The sequence below is a fragment of the Hippocampus guttulatus genome, chromosome 10, assembly GCF_054856545.1.
Source record: "Hippocampus guttulatus isolate MCC_2025c chromosome 10, RoL_Hgut_1.0, whole genome shotgun sequence".
NCBI classification, from domain to species: domain Eukaryota; kingdom Metazoa; phylum Chordata; class Actinopteri; order Syngnathiformes; family Syngnathidae; genus Hippocampus; species Hippocampus guttulatus.
In genome coordinates, this window is record NC_141270.1 from 2,662,366 (window position 1) to 2,682,542 (window position 20,177).

The 20,177-nt window shown below is 46.1% G+C and overlaps 1 protein-coding gene across 1 annotated transcript in view; it reads right to left on the minus strand.

Moving 5' to 3' along the window:
- grid1a (glutamate receptor, ionotropic, delta 1a) overlaps positions 1–19,936 on the minus strand; it is a 190,969-nt gene extending 171,033 nt beyond the window's left edge. Inside the window, exons 1-2 of the mRNA XM_086122400.1 lie at positions 19,315–19,936; positions 17,963–18,118 (exon numbers count right to left, since the gene is read on the minus strand). Coding sequence (XP_085978526.1) covers positions 17,963–18,118; positions 19,315–19,393 — 235 coding nt within the window. The 5' untranslated portion in view covers positions 19,394–19,936. The remainder of the gene's footprint in view (positions 1–17,962; positions 18,119–19,314) is intronic.
- Positions 19,937–20,177: the final 241 nt, after the last annotated feature.

Below are 20,177 nucleotides of genomic sequence, written 5' to 3' on the forward strand. Positions count from 1 at the left end.
AGTGTACTTCCGTGGCATTTTTATTTTTCAAAATAAAATTGGAATTAAGTTTTGAAGGACGAATGCTGTTTTGGCCGAGTGTGAAATGATTAAGTGTTTGGGAAGGTTGAATGTTGAAGATGGGCAAGTATGAACACCTAAAAGGGAAGGTGTCAATTTATTGTACTATTGGGCCCTGTCCCTATCCACTTTAAGTAGTCGGGTGTTTATTGTCAAAATGAAACATCTTTCCTGGCCTTTCACTTGGCCCCAAGTTGCCAAGGGAACAGCAAAGTAAGCATTTGCTTTCGAGGTCGGCCATGAGCTCTCCCGCCGCACAAGTTCAGGGTGTTCTCTACTTCTACAATGCTACGCTACTTTTCAGATTAAAAACTGAAAAATGAAAAAGCAGAAACAAATTAGTTGCACTTGTAAAAGGAACTTTCCCCCCCCCCCCCCTATCAACGTGAAATTGAGTGGACATGTCTATCATGACCGAACCCGTGAGGAAGAAAAAAAAAAAAGTCTTAAAAATAGGCTTCATGCAGGAAAGGTTCCATTCCTGTATCCACAAAGGTGGGCATGAGGTATGCTGGTGCAAATTGTTGTTTCCATGCCAACCAACACAGTCATTTGTGGACCCCCCCCCCCCCCCCCCATCACCTCAAAGTGCATAGTTGCAATGTGTAGTGTAAGGTCCTCTTCAAATGCACAAACTCTTATGCACCAGTGGTCCAACACCATCGGGTCATGGATATGGCACCGGACCGGGGAGACTGAACAATAAATATTTGATTGACATCATATTTTCAAAAACAGGCTCACACACATTCACATGTAAACAGCAGCCGATAAAGAAAATATGCACTTTTAAAATATAAAGTTTTGAAATATTCGCTTTGGTTGCCTTTTAAACTTATAAACCCTACGAATCACTGCATTTATATTTTTAAAATCATCTCGAGTGCCCACTTCATGGTACAGGTGTGCTTCCATCACATCGAGACTTCAGTATGCAATTAGGATGCCACATTTAAACGGAATGAAAGGATCCTTTAATTGGCTAAGATAGAAGTCGGCCGTGTCTACTCCCACATCGGCGTAGCCCTCCCTCTGTGAAATTACCAATGTTGGGTCTAACCTGCCTACGGGCAGAGATATGCCACGTACGGTGCCGGCACAAAAATAGAGCCCCCATATGTGGAGAAAGGCTCACAACTGAGGCACTCATGCCTCCAAAAAGCACTGAATGCCTTCCATCGCAAAACAGCACGAAGCAGGATTTTCTGCAACGATGGAGACAAAATTACTGCGTAGACTATGTAGAAGTAACACACATCAAATATCGTCGTCTCCCCTTACTCCGAGAGGAGACATTGAGAGGAACCATGCGCAGGGGTCCCGGTAATTACAGAAAGAACATTCACCGTTATGCAGACTTGGATTTCAAGTCATTTGCGTCTATGCCGTATGTCTAAATATGATTTGACGTGAAGCCTGTCGGTGGCGGGAAAAAAAGTTTGGGACAGCTGCTGTGACAGAGACCTCTTCAGTGAAAACTCCACTGAAAGGGAGAAGAAGACGACCGCAGACAGCCGTGCAGGGCAACCATTCAGTTTGGAAAAGCTACATCCCATTCCTCTGTCTCATATCCCGGTTGCACGGCCTGCCAGGGCGTTGCTAGGAGGAAGCCGGCGCTGCCAAAAAAGATTACATCAGCTTGATCGACACCCCCCGCTGTCTCAAACAAAAGGCGAAGATGACAAGGAGATGATGTGAAGCGCCTCCCGACACCTCACAAGCCTCCCCCCGGCACCCCCCACCACCCCCACTCCCCCACCCCCGGCGGCAAACTATCATACTTCTCGTCTTGTCCAACTCGGAATCGCTCCTGGACGCACGGTCTTACTTGAAATTATGTTTCTTCTGTTAGAAGCTGCTGTGAATTGGGAATTTGCTCCATTGCGAGACTAATAAAGGTTTTCTTATCTTAAGTCACTGAAATGTCACTGCACTAAAGGGATGCTTGTCGATTGACTGGGTCAAGCATGAGAAGGGAAGCCAGAAGAAGTAGGTAAAAACTAAGCTGAGGATGTGACATTTTTCTGGAGTAATGTGGATCAAAGAATCAGAAGTTGTTGCTATGGTGTGGCAGCTTGACACATCAGCAAATCATCTGCTTCGTCAAAAAAAAAAAAAAAAGTCTTTGTCATTGTGTAAATTGAAATTTTCTAGCTCGAAAGTACTACGGGTATCACTCGGCTACTATTTTAAATGCAAACTGCTTGGAATCACATTTTCTGCTCTCAAGGGAGCCATAGATACGATTTTGAGTATGAAATTAAACATAATGCTTCCCTTTTCTTTTATTGCATTAGGAACTAGGGATGGATTTATATATTTATTAATTTCACCATAACCCAATTCTGAAGATCCTGAGGCACCGTACGCACGCACACAGGGAATATATGCCGCAATACATGATTCTAATGTCCACCACGGGACTGCAGTCATATGCTTTTAATTTCAAAAAGCTAAACACGGAAGGCCCGGCTTTATGCGCTCATATATTCAATAGATGTTAGTCACGTCAAAAAAACACTGTGGCTTATGACGACCAGGAAATTACCCTCGTCTAATGACCGAGCCCGCTCCCAAAGACTCTGGCGGGAGCAATGCGGAGGATAATAGAGCTATATTTTGGCTTAGTGTGAGGCTGCATCTCCGCTGGATGCATTATTCAAATGTAAAGTGCCTTAAGAGGACATTTGTACCCAAGCGGGATGGAATATTTGTTGGTCTAGCAGCTTTGGAAACCGCTAGCATTGCTAATGCTTATAAGATGGCTAGCAATTAGCTTATCGTGACACCATCCAACGGAAACAGCAGATGCATGGAATAAATGTGCGTGATACAACACATATAAAGATTCCATTAACAGGAAATGCTTGTGGGTTTCATTTATTTGCTTAAATGATTTCATAACGACCAGATTTTTCCCATATCATCGTGAAAAGGCCTTCGTTACCGAAAAGGCTTCGGGGCACGGTTCATCCTGAACTGGTGTCGAGTCGAGGCACTTTTCATTTGCTGACTGAATGTTTTCTTCATATTGTAAACACGTATTTGTAATTGACAATGATTATTCTGTGTTACATGTTTATGTTTTAACATCTATAATTGTTCACACTGTATAGTACATCATAGTTGGCGGCCATTTTATTGGAAATGGTTTCAACGAACTTCCGTTATAACGTACAGACTCGTCATGTCTCTCGAGGTACCTTGTAACGAGGTTCGACTGTGGTAATGTAATTTTATTTGTAGTAATAGTAGTAATGGTAGTAAAATATTAGTAGTGTAGTGTGGCGGCAGAAAGAGGAATAGCACTGATGTAGTGATAACACAACAAGTGGCAGTAACAGTGATAGTAAAATACGTATGTTAGTTGGTGTTGAAATACTATTAATATACTTTATGTTTGTGTTGTCGCGTTCCTGGACATATTTTTGGGAAACGTATTCACAGCAGGGATTTGCACATCTGCCGGGACGGCGTGCAGGTACCGTGACACTCATGTTGTTGGGAAATAATCCGCTCGGAACACAACGCACGGCTTAACTTTTTCGGACGTTTACCGACGGCAGCTTTTGTAAACGGAGGAAGCGACGCACGTGAGTTGCCAAGCAGCAGTGGCAACTGCTGCCTCAAAGAAAACCTTGTGTGTGTGCCTTATCTCTCTATGGGTGACATGATAATGTGAGCTGCTGCACCTGGCTGTGGTGTTCCAGGGAAAAATGATGAATCATTCACATCGCCCCGGGTCACGAGCGGCCTACGCATGTAAACACGGCCTCCACGTCACACAGCACGACACCGCCGTCTCTCGGTAAAGTGGACCCTGTAGAGAAGGGCTGTCTAAAGTTTGACGTGCAGTTGGGCCAGTTGCAGCACTTTTTTTTGGGGGGTGGCTCTCCGCATATCGTAATCATGAAATAAAACACTGCCCCTTGTCAAATGTTATTTCTTTTCAACTGTTGATAAAACACTTGTTTTAATAGAAAATGTTTTTAACAACCCACTCAGGCACGGGAAGAACATTCAAACTCCACACGGGAAGTCCAGAGCCCGGATTCAAACCCAGGACCTCTGCACTGCGAGTCAGATGTGATAACCAGTCAACCGCCGTGCCGCCGACTGGAAAAATGTCATAAGAAGATGCCACCAAACAAACAAATGTCGCAAAAGTATGCGTATTCAAATAATGATAAACGGGACTTCTTGGAATTTGAGCGTACTATATCAAGGGCAACAGGCGGTTACACCGGGTAACTGTGCCCGTCTGCCGCTCGAAAACACTGACATAGACAGACGAACGAAGAACACTCTGCCAGAGTGGTTGGGAATCGCTGACTGACACCACAGGCGGGATTGCAAACTCAAAAGTGCAGTCCCATCAGCATCAAAATGCAAGCTTGCATTGTGCCTCGCTCGGGTGTCTTTTCTCCTTATGCCGGTGATTGGAAAGGAATCATTTGCGAAGCGCACGGCCAATTGCTTGCAAGGAGAAAAAAAAAAAAAAACACTAAAGCCGAGTAAATCATTGCAAGGTCATAAATGAATGAACAAACAAATAAAGACATTTTCGAAAAAGCAGTCATGATGCAACGGCGTGCGATGAGCCGAACGCCTTGATGCGTATTCATACGGAGATGCATATTTGACCCAATTTTCGGTGACGTCGGCGTGTTGATGGTTGCAGCGGGGTTTTGATTTCATCCTTAGCGAGTTTACACACCAGCTTAGCCTCCACGTCCCCCAACCCTCCCCACGAGGAGCGACGAGGCTCTTCGGTGACAGATGGCAGCGCTCAGCGCCCGTGTCTGTGGGCAGTAATGCAAACAGTGGCTCCCAAATTCATCTTGCTGTCACTCCATTGACGAGGCCCGGCGAGCGGAGTCCATCGTTTCGATTGAATTCACCCGTCACTTTTTTTCTTTTTGCCTCTCAAGATCCCTTCCTGCCGCCAAGTCCTCTTTAGCCTCTTGGTGGATTTACTCTGAGGCTGACTTGCTGCTCCTTGTCTTGTCCTGGAATTAAAGAGTGTAGGAGCTGCCGCTGTTGCAGGTGGCGCCTGCAACAGTGGCGCGCCGCACACACACACGCCGCGCGCTAGAAGTGAGTGGCTCTCTAATGACCAGCAGCTCCTCCTCTCGGCGCGCTCGCCGCAGCGGCGTTTTGCAAAGAAATAAAATAAAAATACTTCAATAGCCGGCCGGTTATGTGGTCGTCCGACCCTAGTTTGGGGAGCGACACTTTCCACTATTGGCCTATTGGCAGTGTAAATGACGTGCACTCTTGGGCCATCATGTCCGTGCCATAAAGCTTTATGAGCAAACCTCTTCAGGCCAAGGCCCAGAGAGGAACTATAGTTCTGCCGGCAGCTTTGTAACAGACACCGAATCTTAAGATGATGTCCTGGACAGAGCAAAGCGTCAAAAAAATCTTCAGAACATGAAGCAGAGAAATCTGTAAGTCTTGAATCTCAAAACAATGCCTAGGACAGACCGAAACAGCTTCAGAAACAGCAAGCAGAGAAATCCGAGTGTTGACGATGTCCAGGATAGTATTGAAACTTCAGATTTGCCTCGAAAGGAAAGGCTTTCAAAACGTATTTTGTCCTGATCTTGAAACCGCCGTATGGGTTTGTCCCCACCGCCCTCACGTTTGATGACCGCGCTCTGTGTCCTATCCAATGCGTGGCGCCGGTTCATTGAGCTGAGGGACAGATACAGGCAGTATAGTCTTTAACAAGAAACAGGCAGTCAATTCTTCATCAAGCTGCCTTTCCCCACTGCACATCTCGACTTGCCTCCATCTTCCGCTTGAAAATAAAACACGGAAGACGCTCTAACAAACGAGAGCACTGGAGGAGGAGGTTTTCTTACATTTATATCCCTTCCAATTTCCAAATGATGATTTATGATTGGATTCAGTTTATTTAAGATCTTGGGTCGAACAGACCTGCACAAATACACGCACAAACCCACATACGCTGATTGCTTCATGCCAGGATGCACAAACTCTCGCCGACTCGTCATCCGTCCATCCCGCCTCCATCATCCCTTGGCATTTTTTGTTCAAGCGGCCGAATAATAGAGGAAACGGCCAAACCGACAATGCGGGGGCCGGTGAGTCATCGGCAGGGGCGCAGGCCCGAGGCGCCACATCGGCTGGAATCTGACAGGACGGTACACATCCTGCGGCCAAACTCACGGACTCAAACAGGTTGAGAGGTATTGACTACGCAATCGAGTGCGACGGGCGGGTGGACTGAAGGAAGAAAGTCAGCTGTAGGGGGCATCAGAGGTGGCTGTTTGGGGTCGGGACGAAGTGCCGACATCTGCCGCGGGCCTGACTAGGGGTCGTTACGAATGCGTCATGGCAACGATGACAAGAGTGAGATCCCATGTCGGTATTGCTAGCCGACATGGAAAAAAATCTTTCGCTATATAAAGCCAGTAGTGTCAAACTCATTTTTTGTCGCGGGCCACTTTGGAGTTACATCTTCTCTCGGAGGGCCATTAAGACAGTGAAACCGAATAAATGTTTAATCATCACGTCGTATTATTACTTGTACACAAAAAAAAAAAACAATGATGGCACACTAGTGTTGAAATCGGTTCAAATATTGCTCAAGTGAGTTTAAACAGAGTAACAAAATGATTGCAAAATGTTACCGTTATTTATTACGTATTAAAAATTTGAGATTTCGGTACGGATTTAAGCAAGGATCATGGAAGTTGACACGGATGATTTGCTTTTGCGGGCCACGTAAAATGACGTGGCGGGCCAGATCTGGCCCCTGGGCCTTGACTTTGACACCTGTGATACAAGCCATTTTATATCACGGGAATGATACACCATGATATAACACACACACAAAAAAAAAATCACCTACTATGTCTTCATTTTCCTTTGAAGTGACAGCATTTATCAAATGATAAATGCGTGTGAGTCCTAGTGCTGCTATGTGAAATTATCAAATATAAACAAAAGCAAAGTAAATATCGATCTAAACAATGCTTCTGACAGAACTTGATTTTAAAAAGTGACTAAAGACGGCGAAAACAGACCGTTCAAGCAAAGTGGAGACTGCAGTTTCTAAAGACGCAGTGTCCGGGGTAAGCTAACTTACCATCGTTGTTTATTTTCCTTGACAGGAACGTGAAAATTGGATGCTATGTGACTTGCAATTGAAGGCGGTGAGCAAACATGACAAAGATAAAAATTGTGTTTTGACACTTTCCTCATCTGCACTCACTTTTCGTCGCGTCCCGTCGCCAAACCACCCGGTAACCATTTGCGCAATGACTTCCCCCCAAGCGTCTTCAGTCAAATATGCCAGCGAGCCAAAGTGAAACATTGAAAAGCAGCCGTCTGCCATCGAGACGGTCGTGTGAAAATTCGCAGGGGAATCCGACGTGACGGCAGCTCGCTTTAATTGGCCGCTGCGATGTTTCCAACCAAACTTTTCACAGCGCGTGAAAAAGCAGCGAGAAAAGCCGCTTGGATTACAGCAAACAAAGCAACGCAAAAGCAAAGCAGGGCTCTCTCTCACACTTTCCAATGAAATAATTTATTTCCGTGGCATTTCGAGGAGATTGTACCACTACATCCTTTGTACCATGTTTACCCAAAGAGCTGCCCCCGCCCCCACCCATTGGCACATCTCAACCAAAAATACACAGTGTGCTATAAATAAACATTCAAATTAGGACCAAAGCTATGTTCATTTTACATTAATATTGAAGGATCCTTTTTCATTGAAAATGAATTTACATTTTACGCATCATGAAGACAGGAATCTTAACGTCATGATAAACGTGGTGATCAAGTGACATCGGGGCCACGCTAGTGCTTTTGCCTGCTAAAACTGCATATTTGAATCAATCTGGGTTGTCCAAAAATTATCTATCGGTAACGACGATGTCAGGCAGTCAGCAAACGTAAACGTAAGTGTGCGGATTGATTTTTGCCGAATTAACGGTTTTTCAAACGTCGTCAGGCAGCAATGTCACGCGCGCCCACCGAACACTCGCCGCTAGCACTTAGCTGCTAACGCCGGCCAGTGGTGTTGTTTTATACCACAATCAGTCAGGACCATTTAAATCAGTCCTGTGGGCTGTTTTTCAATTTGGTATTTTTGATCCGAGACAAAAATCGATAGTTTTTTTTTAGATTAAGAAACACAAAAATTAAAGTCTATTTTTTCATTTGGTTTTGAACGAATGACACATTCCCTTAGCTTAGTTGCAGACTAAATAGTGTGAATGGCAGGGTTTGTTGGTCTATAAGTGGACAGGGTGTCGCCCACCTAACATCAGCTGGCATGGGCTCTCATTAAACGTGACCCTAATGATGTGCAGTGCAGGTAATGCATGTATCTACCTTGACCCCCTCACCCCACCCCCAAACGTTCTACTTCTGGCGCACATTATCCATCTTTTTTCATTCTATTTCCATAAATAAATAAATTTTAAAAAGTGGCTCTGTGCCAGCCACAACCTGGTAAAAAGCAGTCTAGGTACATCCTTGTAGATGGTACCTTAAATGATGAAAAGGCAAGCCTAAAAGGAAAAGAAAATCCATCGGACTGTTTTTCCGACACGCGCTGATGTCCGAGTGCTCTGATGTACTGAGAAATCACACATTTGCAGCGCCAAGTGGCACGGCCAAATGCATGAATGGATGCCGATTTGTGCACGCGGGCTCTTAGGCGACAGTGTTGCCGCGAGACGCTCAAAGCCAAGAAGCAAGGCGGCAGCCATTGAAGACGCTTTCATGAAGTTATCAGGAGGCAAGACATCAATCTTCAAGTGCAGTGGTGAAAGAGTTTGCCGGCATCAAAGGAGAAACTATATCCGTGTCTCAACATAAAATGCGGGGGGAAGGGGAAAAAAAAAAAGAGTACAATGTTTAAAGGGCATGTATGATGCATGTTTCCACAATTTAAAACCGTACTTATCAAAAAATATACGATGGGACCCAGAAAATATAAATGTAGAGTCTAAAAAAGTCAAATTAAGCCAAAAGTCATTCACGCGTAATTTAGGACAAAGCTTTCTAAGGACCAATTGATTGGCCGATATTTGCTTTTTTAAATCTGCAAAAATCTGTCATTTGACTAATTAATTAGCCAATATTATCATTTTTAAATCGATTTAAAAAAAATTTTTTTTACACTAACACAACTCTAGACAAAGATAAAACAGTCCCTCCCAACAATAAAGAAAATCAAAAAGGTAAACAAATACGGCAGGACAAGGTATTGTAAACCAGTCGCCTTTTCTGCCTTGTAACTCATATTTTGTTAGCGTTGAGGGTCAAACTATGAATTTGTCGGAGGAGTTTGTAAGGCTAGAAGCCGGAAGTAAAAATATCCAAGCCGCCAACTCCCCTCTGTGCCAATCGGCCTAAACGAGGATGTCTGAAGGTGCAATGGTGAATCGCTCTACCACTCCTCAGTTACGCCAATGTGCGAAATGGGCTAGCATGGCGGGTTAAAATTCAAGTGGTGGGAACATTTTTATTTTTTGTCAGCTCTGAACTTGTGTTTCCGTGAGAGCGTCCTACTGGGCGGAATAACGTCGGGAGGGGTTGGGCCACAGTGGAGGTCTTCATGGGTGTTTGTCCCTCACGAACATCATGTTGAGCTGCTTCAGTCAAGCAAAGCAGGAAAGAGTGAATCGAAAGAGCCTTTGCACAAAAAGAGTGACAGATCAGTCTTATGGTGCAGGGGATGAATTCTTCCTCTATTTCCCTTGGACTCTTTCTCTGCTCTCACCACATGAAGGAGTTCTTGACCGAGCAGTCTTTCAGAAAGCCCATTTCAAGGCAGATGCTTCCCTTCCTCGTTTCACTATGAACAAGCAAAACTCCTGCCGGGTTTCAGCCATTTCCGAGCTTGATGGCCTCCGCCGGCCGTCTCCCGCCTTTTAAACGGCGGTCAGCCTCTTGAAGTGGCGTTTGTTTGCGACGCCGCTCGACGTTCCTTTTCGCGCCTCTTCACGCTTTCAGCTTTAAAAGAGCGCAGTGACGCGTCCTCGACTCGAGTTTTCCGCCGCGCGAGAGCCTGTTATTGCAGGGTGACGTCCTTGTGTCATGTTGACGAAGGTGACGAATGGCGCCAGCATCCAGACCGCTGTTGCTTTTATGAACGTTTTTTTTTTTTTTAATCATTTGCAATCACGTACAGTATTTTGTTGCATTAATTGCCACACTGACCAAAATCGACCGTGTTGCACTGAAAAGGTGCCCAGGCCAGGATGCAATCAGCAGCGAACAAAGTCAAATTGTCCAAGTCAGCATGGTGGCTGGAGTCTTGCTTTGTTGCGTTCAATTGGTTTTAATGCGAAACAATGCCTACTCACATTTGATTATGATCAAGTCAGATGAAACCATTCAGCGCATGACAAAGGCCGCCAATAGCGGGCTGACGCGTCCAAGGTCATTTAAATACGTGATATGCTGTGTGAAGAATGACAGTTTACCCACCCATTCGGGTTTTCGTAGATGTGTCATAAGTAAAATGTACACACCAAAAAATCGTTTATCTGTCCATTTCCAAAAATTGCCTGAATAAGCCATTATGAATTTTGCCCCACTCTCAGGAAACGAAGCATCTAATTTTCATACCTGCCTAAACAGGGACTCCCCAAAAAAAGTGGTACGCCAAATAGGCACTGCTTAATTTGACGGAGGCTGATAAAAAGACATTTTTACGAATAAAAATAAAAAAACAGTTGGTCATTATGGAGCTGCTTGGAAAGAGTGTTTTTTGTGTGTTACTAGGTGTAACAGGTAAGGAGTGACAGATATGGATTTGGGGAGGGGGGGGGGGGGTTCTCATTTGTTTGTTTTTTTAAGGCCAATGCTAATTCCACTATTTGGCAAGATAAAATTACGAAAAACTGACTTCTCCGCTCCCTATTTAAATCTTTTGTATTGTTCATAAAGTTGTGTCATAATCTGCAGATGCTGAGTAAAGTAACAAGTCTATTTTGGCAAAGTCGATAGAAAGCACACATTTGTGTATAATTTTTTTTCTCCAATGAAGAGAGTACAAGTAAAATGTACTCAAAGTACAGATGCTTAAAAATCTATTTGAGTACATGTTGTATTTGTACTTTATTACGTCCCACCACTGAATACGGACGGGCCCATTTTTACGAATGACGGGTCTTAAACCCAAAGCCAGACTAATTTAAGCTTGCTTAACTCAAAGGAGAAGATCCTCGTAAATGTAATGTCCTCCCTACTTGACCCGAGTGGCAAAATGTCAGTTTTGTGTTCTCCGGCTAACTTGTTAGCAAACAGCGATTGAAACAACGCGTAACGAAACCGTGTGCCGGCAAATGTCAGGTGCTCTCTCGATGGATGAGTCAACATCGACCATGTTTGTGTTGAGGCGCCGATTGTGTACCGCGGGACGGGAGAGCTCCGCAAACACGCAAAACCCAATGGGGATTAATTGCTTGGAAGTGCAAACGCAAGGGCGCCCCGTGACAACAACCCACCTGTACTACATGTAGCCAAAACGTCTACTCGTGAAAATACCGATCCATAAAACCAGCACGGCGCTTTGAACAGCCTACTCGCATGCGGGCGTACTTTGGAGAATTGCCGCTGACGGGGAGGCGAGAAATTGGCAGAGATGTTGATGCTTCAGGTAAGCATCCTGAGCACGGCGGACATTGCTTTTGGTAACCGAGCCTTCAGAGGGGACTTAACATGCCTAAATGCACCAAACCTTTCACGTGGCAATTTTAGAAACCATCAATACAGTACAATATACAACAATCATCATCGTCATCAGCAGTCGAGAATCAACATGACAACTACGTGGAAAAAATTACAACATCAGTCGCTCTTTACTTCATGTCAAGGCATATAAAGAGCACTGATGTGACCGTTCCCATGTGGTCGTCAGGTAAATTGATAGCCTCTCATGTTTTAACTGATGTACATTCTAAAAAAATATAACAACAAACCGGTAACATTTCGTTTTTGGCAAAACCCCCATCATGAACTTGTCATGCTAGCAATGAACAGATGCTCTATTGCATGTTTGCGAGACCCTCGAGAGCAAATTAATACAACTCCATGGAGCAAATAGTATTTCTGTCATAAATGGAGGTCAGTGCTTATGATACCGTTTCGGCCCGCAAAGAAGGATTTCCACTGATCTTGCAATTAACCCTTCCCAAACACTGAGGAGATTAAACTGTGCAAGATACACCCCGCCTCTGCCGCAGCATCACTAGGCTGATGAAGGTACCCGAGCGTTTGTGCAGATTAAAATAACTGTGGTGTCATTAACCGGGTGGGCGACAAACAAAAAAGGTCGGCCCCCTGCGCCCATCTCTTTGTGCCCGAGCCGCCGGAAAAGACATCAAAACACAAACAAATCCATTACCGAGATTTATGCGGCATTATTAAATTCACGGGGCACAGTAATAGTGAACAGGCAACGTTCCATCACATTTAGAGCACGGCGAGTAATGAGTTGTCATAAACCCGAGAATCAGATGGCGGATGAAATTACCCGTGCAGACATCTTCAAATGAACCATCTTTTCACCTTTTGTCATGACAGATTGCGCACGGGGCGGGGGAGGTGTGCGTGGGGGAGGGAGGGAGGGGAGTGTTTCTCAAAATCATCTTTAACGGACAGAAGGAGCGAAAGGGATGAAGCCGCCCTTGACTTTACCTTGGCATGGGTGACATGCGGGAGGGAAAGTGGACTCTGTGGGGCAGAACACTCAACAAATTACAGCACAGCGAAGGAGCAAGCGTCTACCTGCACTGAGTGGCTTTCAATTGCCGTTCACTCGGGTTGACAAAGGAGCACGTAGGCATTGTTTTCCTTGGAAACAGGGAGGATGAATCTTCTGCCTCTCCCAAAGGCAACAAATCAGCTTGTCATTCTCCAGAGTTTCTTATCACCTGGTGTTAACTTACATAAATCTACTCGGTGGTCCAAAAATCTCCTCCCACCACGGAGAACAGAAATAACTTGTATGCTGGTACAACACCTACAAGTTGCTAATCAATTGTTGAGGTTTCGCTCAAGTTGTATGAGTAATACGAGGGAGCACTTTTTTTTTTTGTCTCTCTCACTGGCTCACAGTTAACTTTCAGTTTGATTCTGTCCGTGATCACGAATGTGATATTTTTTTCATAAATCTGTGCGATGAGTCAGGACGTGTGTTATTTTTACAAATGATTGAGAAATCTAACAAAGGTGACAATTGGGGGGTGTCCTTAAAAGTGATGCTTTTGGCGGTACGAGTGTTCTACCTGATACCAGCGATTAAAAAAATAAAATAAAATAAAAAAAGCAGTGCCCTCATGATTAATTATTTCCATAACCGTGCTCGTAATACAAACTTAACGATATGCAGTATATGGAGACGATCACAACTCTTACGTGAGCTGTGGAAATGTTCGTTCTTCGCAGATGATAAAGAATATATTTTCTGTTTTGTGTCTGGCAACGCTGTTTTTGTTCAAATATCAGTCACGTAAGAGAGTATTACACCGATGCTAATCCGCCGATGTCATGAAGCAATGTTTATTAGCATTCAACTAAAAGGACGAAGCAGTCCACGTGGCGGAGGTACGCTGCATGATCATTTTTAATCATGCTAATGTTCTGATCAAAAAAAATGTAGTTGCTAGCAACCGGCAGAGGAAGAAAAAAAGGGCATCCTGAACGGGCTGCAGCACAAATCGAAACCAGAAGTAAGTAGGGAGAATGTGAGCTTGGCATTGGGAGTGCTTAACAACAAGAAAACTAATGACATTTTTTTTGTCAATACTGCAACATAATTTCCACTGACACGGACTTGGTTCCCCAGGCTGGCAAAGTTAGCGCATCAATCAATGCAATTCCGCTACCTTGCGAGATAACGCCGCCGCATCCCGTCATGTGTAGTCGCGGCGGTGGGGCTAGGACCGTTAAAAAAAAGACAAATGTTGGACTACTGGCAGTAATGCATCAAAGCACATCCCTGCGCAGCCTCTCGAAAGAGAACAAGGTGCACACAAGTGTGATGCATTATATTTTGACCCGCTCAGAATTGGTTGGGGGGCGGGGGGTTTCCAGGTGTGTACTGCACGTTGCTGCGAAGGCCATCAATTATTCAAATGATCCACTCTAAGTGTCAGTAAACCACTTTTGCATCAGCTGCACCTCTGAGCCCATGCAAACGTCACCTCCCCAAAATTTTAACTAACTGCAAGGATGGGGGGGGGGGGGGATAGTGTGGAACATAACCTGCGAATCCGATTTTCTCCCAAAAAATGTTCAATTTCCATTCCCCTTTCAATATCAGGACACCGTTTCATAATGTCACTGCAGAAAGTTCACCAAAAGATTAATGGATTCACTCCCTGGTTTCGTTCGTAACATCTGCCATAAATTCAATAAGATTCTCAATTGTTTTCCAAAGTAAAAGCAGACATTGACAAATGTCTTATTTTCATTACTTTTGATCGAGCTGATCAGATTTTTTGAGTCATTTTCATTTTTGGTTTTCAAGTTTGACATATAAAAGATAATTCAAGACAGATTTTACCAGGCATTGTAAAATATAGCTATGGCATTTAAAAAATTTAATAAAGTAATCCAACTGTTGCTGAACCTAACCCTTATTATATACTGTGTGTATATATATATATATATATATATATATATACTGTATATAAATTCTTATGAAAACCTGATGTGGAATCACCATTTAAAAAAAAGCAAAAACAATTCTGTTCTCATCGTTGCACCTTGCAACAGTCGCCACGACGGCCGTTTGACGACAATACTTTGTCGGATTTGGCGGCGTGTGTTTGGTCATCCTCCTGCGGGTCACGAGAGGACTTGAAAGTTTGCAGGCAAGGGCAGGAGGAAGCCACGTGAGGACAAAACATGACGCTGCAAGTCCTCCCCCCCTCACTTGGCAAGCGCATTTTCCTCATCAGCGCCCTTCTTAACTCCCATGTCTACTCATGTTTATTCAAGTCGTCGCCATCCGGCGCCCTCTTGCTCAATGATCTCGTCGGCATTCAGAGACCCTCCCCTCGCTCATCGCCACCACGGGGGTCCCAACCGCCACTCACGGCGGGAGGGCGGCCGACCAAAGAGCAAAGCCAAAGGTCAAGGTATCCCGCTTGTCACTCAACTCCAACGCGAGAATGGGGGACCCATCCATGCCCCCCCCCCTCCCCCTGCTCCTCAACATAGCAACCGCAGTCATTTCCTGCCGTTTTAACTCTAAAACAGTTGGAAGTGTAATGAAGATGGATAGGCAATCAAAGCTACCAATGGGGAGAGTCATCACAGGAAATGGGCCATGAATCAATATCCCTGACAAATTGTCTTTGCGGCACTCGCTTCAAGTTATATTAAGACTCGCTTTATGTACAGGAGGTGGAGCCAACGACCCAAAAGTCAAACGTGCAGCACTATTCTTTTTTTCCGAAACCGTCGTTTTGACATTTTCAAACGGGCACGGTTTTAATAAAGCGATTCCACGAAACTTGGGGGAACTTTGTGAATAATGGCAAAATGAATCCAATAAAGAATTGGTGAAATCTGTAAGCAGTCTCTACCTCTACTGAACAAACCAACTCGCAAGATGAAGGTGACTCGCGAAAGAACGCCAAACAAACAAATGTACATTTTTTGGGCAACTTGGTTATTTAGTTTGCTGCAAACCTCGAGTTGATACTGCGACCTTTTACAGATGCATTGAAAAATGAACGATCAAAAATGAATATAGTTCGAGTGCGCACATGTAGTTTGACTATATTTAAAATGGCAATTCTGTCATAGGCGGGCCCGGTGACCCAGTGGTTAAAATGGTGCCCCCCCCCCCCCCCCGTTCATCATTTAAGTTGTTCTTCCTGTTCTAGTTGGACTAAACAACAAGACAATGTGACAAAAACGCAACAGTTTGGGCACGGCTTGCGTGTTGGGATTGTCGACCGAATCGTGTCAAGCAACGCAGGCCACTCGCGCTACTAATTTGAAATTGTGTCAAAAGCGAGGATGTTCTTAGCGCATGTTGACATCGAAAGCGAGTGCGACGGCAGCATGTCGATTTGGATTGGGCCAACCTTTCACAGCGGATGTTCCGCCGCGTTCGGCATTATGCACAAGACAGATTTGTGAATGGAGACAACCATGAATTAAATAGCAAAGGGACGAGCCGGCGCACGAAACGCGGCGCGGGGGGACTTTGAAAGTTCCCTGGAAGCTGTTAAAAAGACTGAATGACTCGAAGTAAAGCGGGAATTCGTTCCACCGCCAACGTGGCTGCGCCACTTGTCACGCAGCAGTGAGGCAAAAAAGGCCACCTCGGCATGTTTGGACGCGTCGCGCGCGCACGACAAAGGTGATCTCGCATGACAAGAGCAGAAGACTTTTTTTTCTCTTCTTGGATTTTGGGCTTCTGTGAAGCGACCGCGATGCGACTCACTGCTGCCACCTGGCTGTTTGTTGCCAGGAGACGGCTTCCTCGTGCGCACGGACGGACGCACGCGCTTGTTTCTTTTGACATGCTGAGATGCAAACGGCAGCAGCAGCAGCAGCGCCGCCAGCAACAGGAAGAAGACTTTCTCCCCTTCCTTCCTGCCCGCCCGCCGCCTTCCGCCCTCGCTTTATTCCTTCACTCGCTCATGCCGGTCTTCCTCTCTTCCTCGCACTCCTTCCTCCTCTTTGCTTCCTTTGACTTTCCCGTTTCTGCCTTGCCTTCATCATTTGTGTCTACCCCTCCTTGATTCCTTCCATCGTTTGCCTTCAATTTCCGCATCCTTCTGTGGTCTTTTCCTCCTCCTATGGCCTCAATACTGTCCTTCATGTCTTCCTTTTTTCTGTCCGCTCCCTCATTTTCCTCTCCAACTCTCTTTTCCAGCTTCCACTTCCCTTAAATCGTCCCTGGCTCATTTCCCCGATTCCTTCCTCAAACCATATGTTCTGCCTTGCTTCCATCCTTCCTACGACCACCCTTTTCGTCTTCATTCTATCCTTCCTTTCTTCCTACTTCCTTACCTTCAGATTTCATCCCTGACAACCTTCCTTCCTAATCCTTGGCTTCTCACCATCCCTCCATCTTTTCAGCCTTTGCTCATCCTTCCTCCCCTTCAGACCGCCCTCCTTCCCTTCAAGCTTTTTTTCCCTTCATCATTCTGTCTTCCAAACTTTCTGGCTCCTCCCCACCCTCCCTTTCTTCCACTACCTACACATTCTCTTTCCGTCGTTCTTCCTTCCTCCCAAAGCTTTGACTTCTTTCCATCCTTCCGTCTTCTACCCACCTCACTTTCCATGCAACCCATTTGATGAATTCTTCGACCACACTTCCTTTCGCTCCCCGTTCACTCATTGCTTCCCGACTGCATTATAAGATAAGAAAACCTTTATTAGTCTCGCAATGGAGAAATTCCCGATTCACAGCAGCAAAGTTATGAAAGGAAGAAGTAGAACAACAAAATATAGGAGCTGCTAAAAAGGCAGCCACTCATGCGGCGCCATTTATGAAGTCAAAATAACAAAAATAACACAACACAACGCATAGGACACAGACAATTTGTTGTCTGAAGCGGTTATAGATGAAAGAGGAGAGGATCAAAGTGTCCTTTCGCCAGTGGATCAGAGACGCCATGCTGAAAATGTGCACACGTCTGCTACAAGCTAAGTTTCGAAAGCTTATAGCGTTCCATGATTGGTCCTTCCTGCAACAATTACGGATATTGGCCCGTCGGTCCTCGCGTCACACATTTGTCTTCCGTACTACCAACTCATCCGATATCCTCCTTCCATCAGTTTCCCTTCCTTTTTGAAAATGTCTTCAAGCAACCATACAACCCTTCCTTCCACGGTCATCCGGCAACATTTTTGAATAAATGAATAAAAGCCATGCGCCTACCTTCCTGCACAGCCTGGAAAGGGTTGTTGGGCTCGATGAGTTTGACAGAGTGCGTGATCTTCTCGCTTTGCAAGATGTCATCGTTTAGACTCAGGTCTGAGATTGCCAGCTGGAAAATCTCGTCATCCTTCACGGCGTTCTCCTCAAATATGGCACCTGTGGAACAACAAACAAAAAATGGATGACGGGAGAATCACAGGGCGCCGATTGGTGTGCATCCACCATTTTGGTTAGCGCGAGCCTTCAACTGTTTTCACGTGTCCGGTCATGGCAGACCCGTGGACAGCGACACAGATTCAGATTCAGAAAACTTGATTTATCCCCGTGGGGCAATTAGAGTACATTATATTCCAGGCGGTCCCAACCCATGAGCTGCGTGCCTGTGAGGCAAACCAAATAAAAGCCCACCCCACTCTCCATCCTCTTGCTTGTGTGTTTATGGCATCACTGTCAGACAGGAGGGCGTATATCAGTCGGGGGTGGCAGCTTTTTCCGGAAAGGAGAAGTATATTTGGTGCCCGCTGACGTGCATCAACCAATACGACTTGGATGAAGTCCCAGTGCTGCACTAAAGCTGATGACGGAGGCACCTGCTGCTGGCCCAGACTGTTGCAGCAGCAAAAAAAAAAATAAAAAAAAAAAAGTGAGAAGCACTGCTGCATGCGCACAGCGCAGCTAACATATTTGGTGATTTGACACTGCAACACCATGCACTGCAATGTGGGGGTGGGGAGGGTTGGGTAAGGTGTGTGTGTGTGCGCGTGGGGGGGGCGGGGGGGGTTCAAGATTAGAGGTGGTGAGGTTCTTCCTCGTTCTTTGGGGGGGGGGGGGGGGGGGGGGGGCAAAACCAGTATGGGGCGCACAAAGAGGTTCTCTATGCGTTTTGCATGGCTAAAAAGTCCACTGACGTCCTTCCCCGCTGCTCTTTATTGACATGGCAGTCACGTCCTGGTGGAAGTTGAAGCTTGCCGGCATAAAGACGGGAGCTAGCCCTCATCCATTTGTGGCTATGGCAAAACCCCCTCCCCCTCGCAACCCCGACAGAAAACAGTTGCTTCTTGTTCCAAACGTGCATTGAGCAGAGATGTGCAGGTTTAAAAGGACTCGAGTGTGTGCGTGTGTGTGTGTGCGCAAGAGAGAGAGAGAGTGCGAGAGAGTGTGTGAGACACAAAAAGGCTGCAAGAATATGGACGGCGCACAATTATGGGGCTGGTGTGCAAGAAATAACTTTTCCAGCGCCAGAGAGATGAGCCAAATTCCCCCCCAAAAAAATGGACGCAGAAATGCGCAAACCGCTGCGACCGTTTTTCGCCCGACGCGTCTCGTTTCACCTGCGCGCACGGCCGGCTTACCGATGTGTATGATGGAGTCCCCTTTGGCCGAGTTGCATTGCAATATCCACAAGGAGAGACAGACCAGCAGCAGCTCCATGGCGGCATGCAGCAGCACAAATACCTCATTCAAGAATGAAAACAAAAACCAACAGGGGGAGGGTGGGGGGGGGGGGGGGAACAGGACGAAGCCTGAACGCTTGGCCGTCCGGTATAGTCCAACTGGTCCCAACGGATTGATCGACCCACTACCCCACCACAAAATGTAAAAATATATCAAATAAAATGTAAAAAACAAAAATAAAAAACAGCTAGACGTCCTGAGCCACTAGAAGTAGCCACTGAAATGAAGAGTTCTGCGGGAAGGCTGCTTCGGAGAAGGAGGGGAGGGGAGGGGCGGGGGGCGGGGGGGGGGCGGATTGGACATGCATGTGAGCTCCGGTGCAAGACACTTGGGCGCTCCCGCCCTCCTCCAGCAGCCGGTGAGGAGAAGGAGGAGAGGAAGATGCGGGAGGATGAGGAAGAGGAGGATGGAGAGGAAGAGGAGGAGGAGGAGGAGGAGGAGCGCGTGCACACGCTTCCAAATTATTCTTGAGGCGGGGGGGTGAGAGAGAGAAACTCCACACCACGGTTCTGCGGATCACGTGACAGCAGCGAGCGCGGCTCGCTTGTCCCGACGAGCCGACTCGAAAAAGACTGAAAAGAGACGGGGGGGGGAAAGACACGCAACATGATGAGAGAGAGAGCGAGAGAGAGACAAGGGGGGGTTGGGGGGGGGGGGGGTTGGAGGAGCAATGCGTGCACACACACGCGCACGCACGCAACACGTCCACCACCAGCACTGCTGCCGCCGCCGCCGCCGCCGCCGCTGCCATTGCACTGTG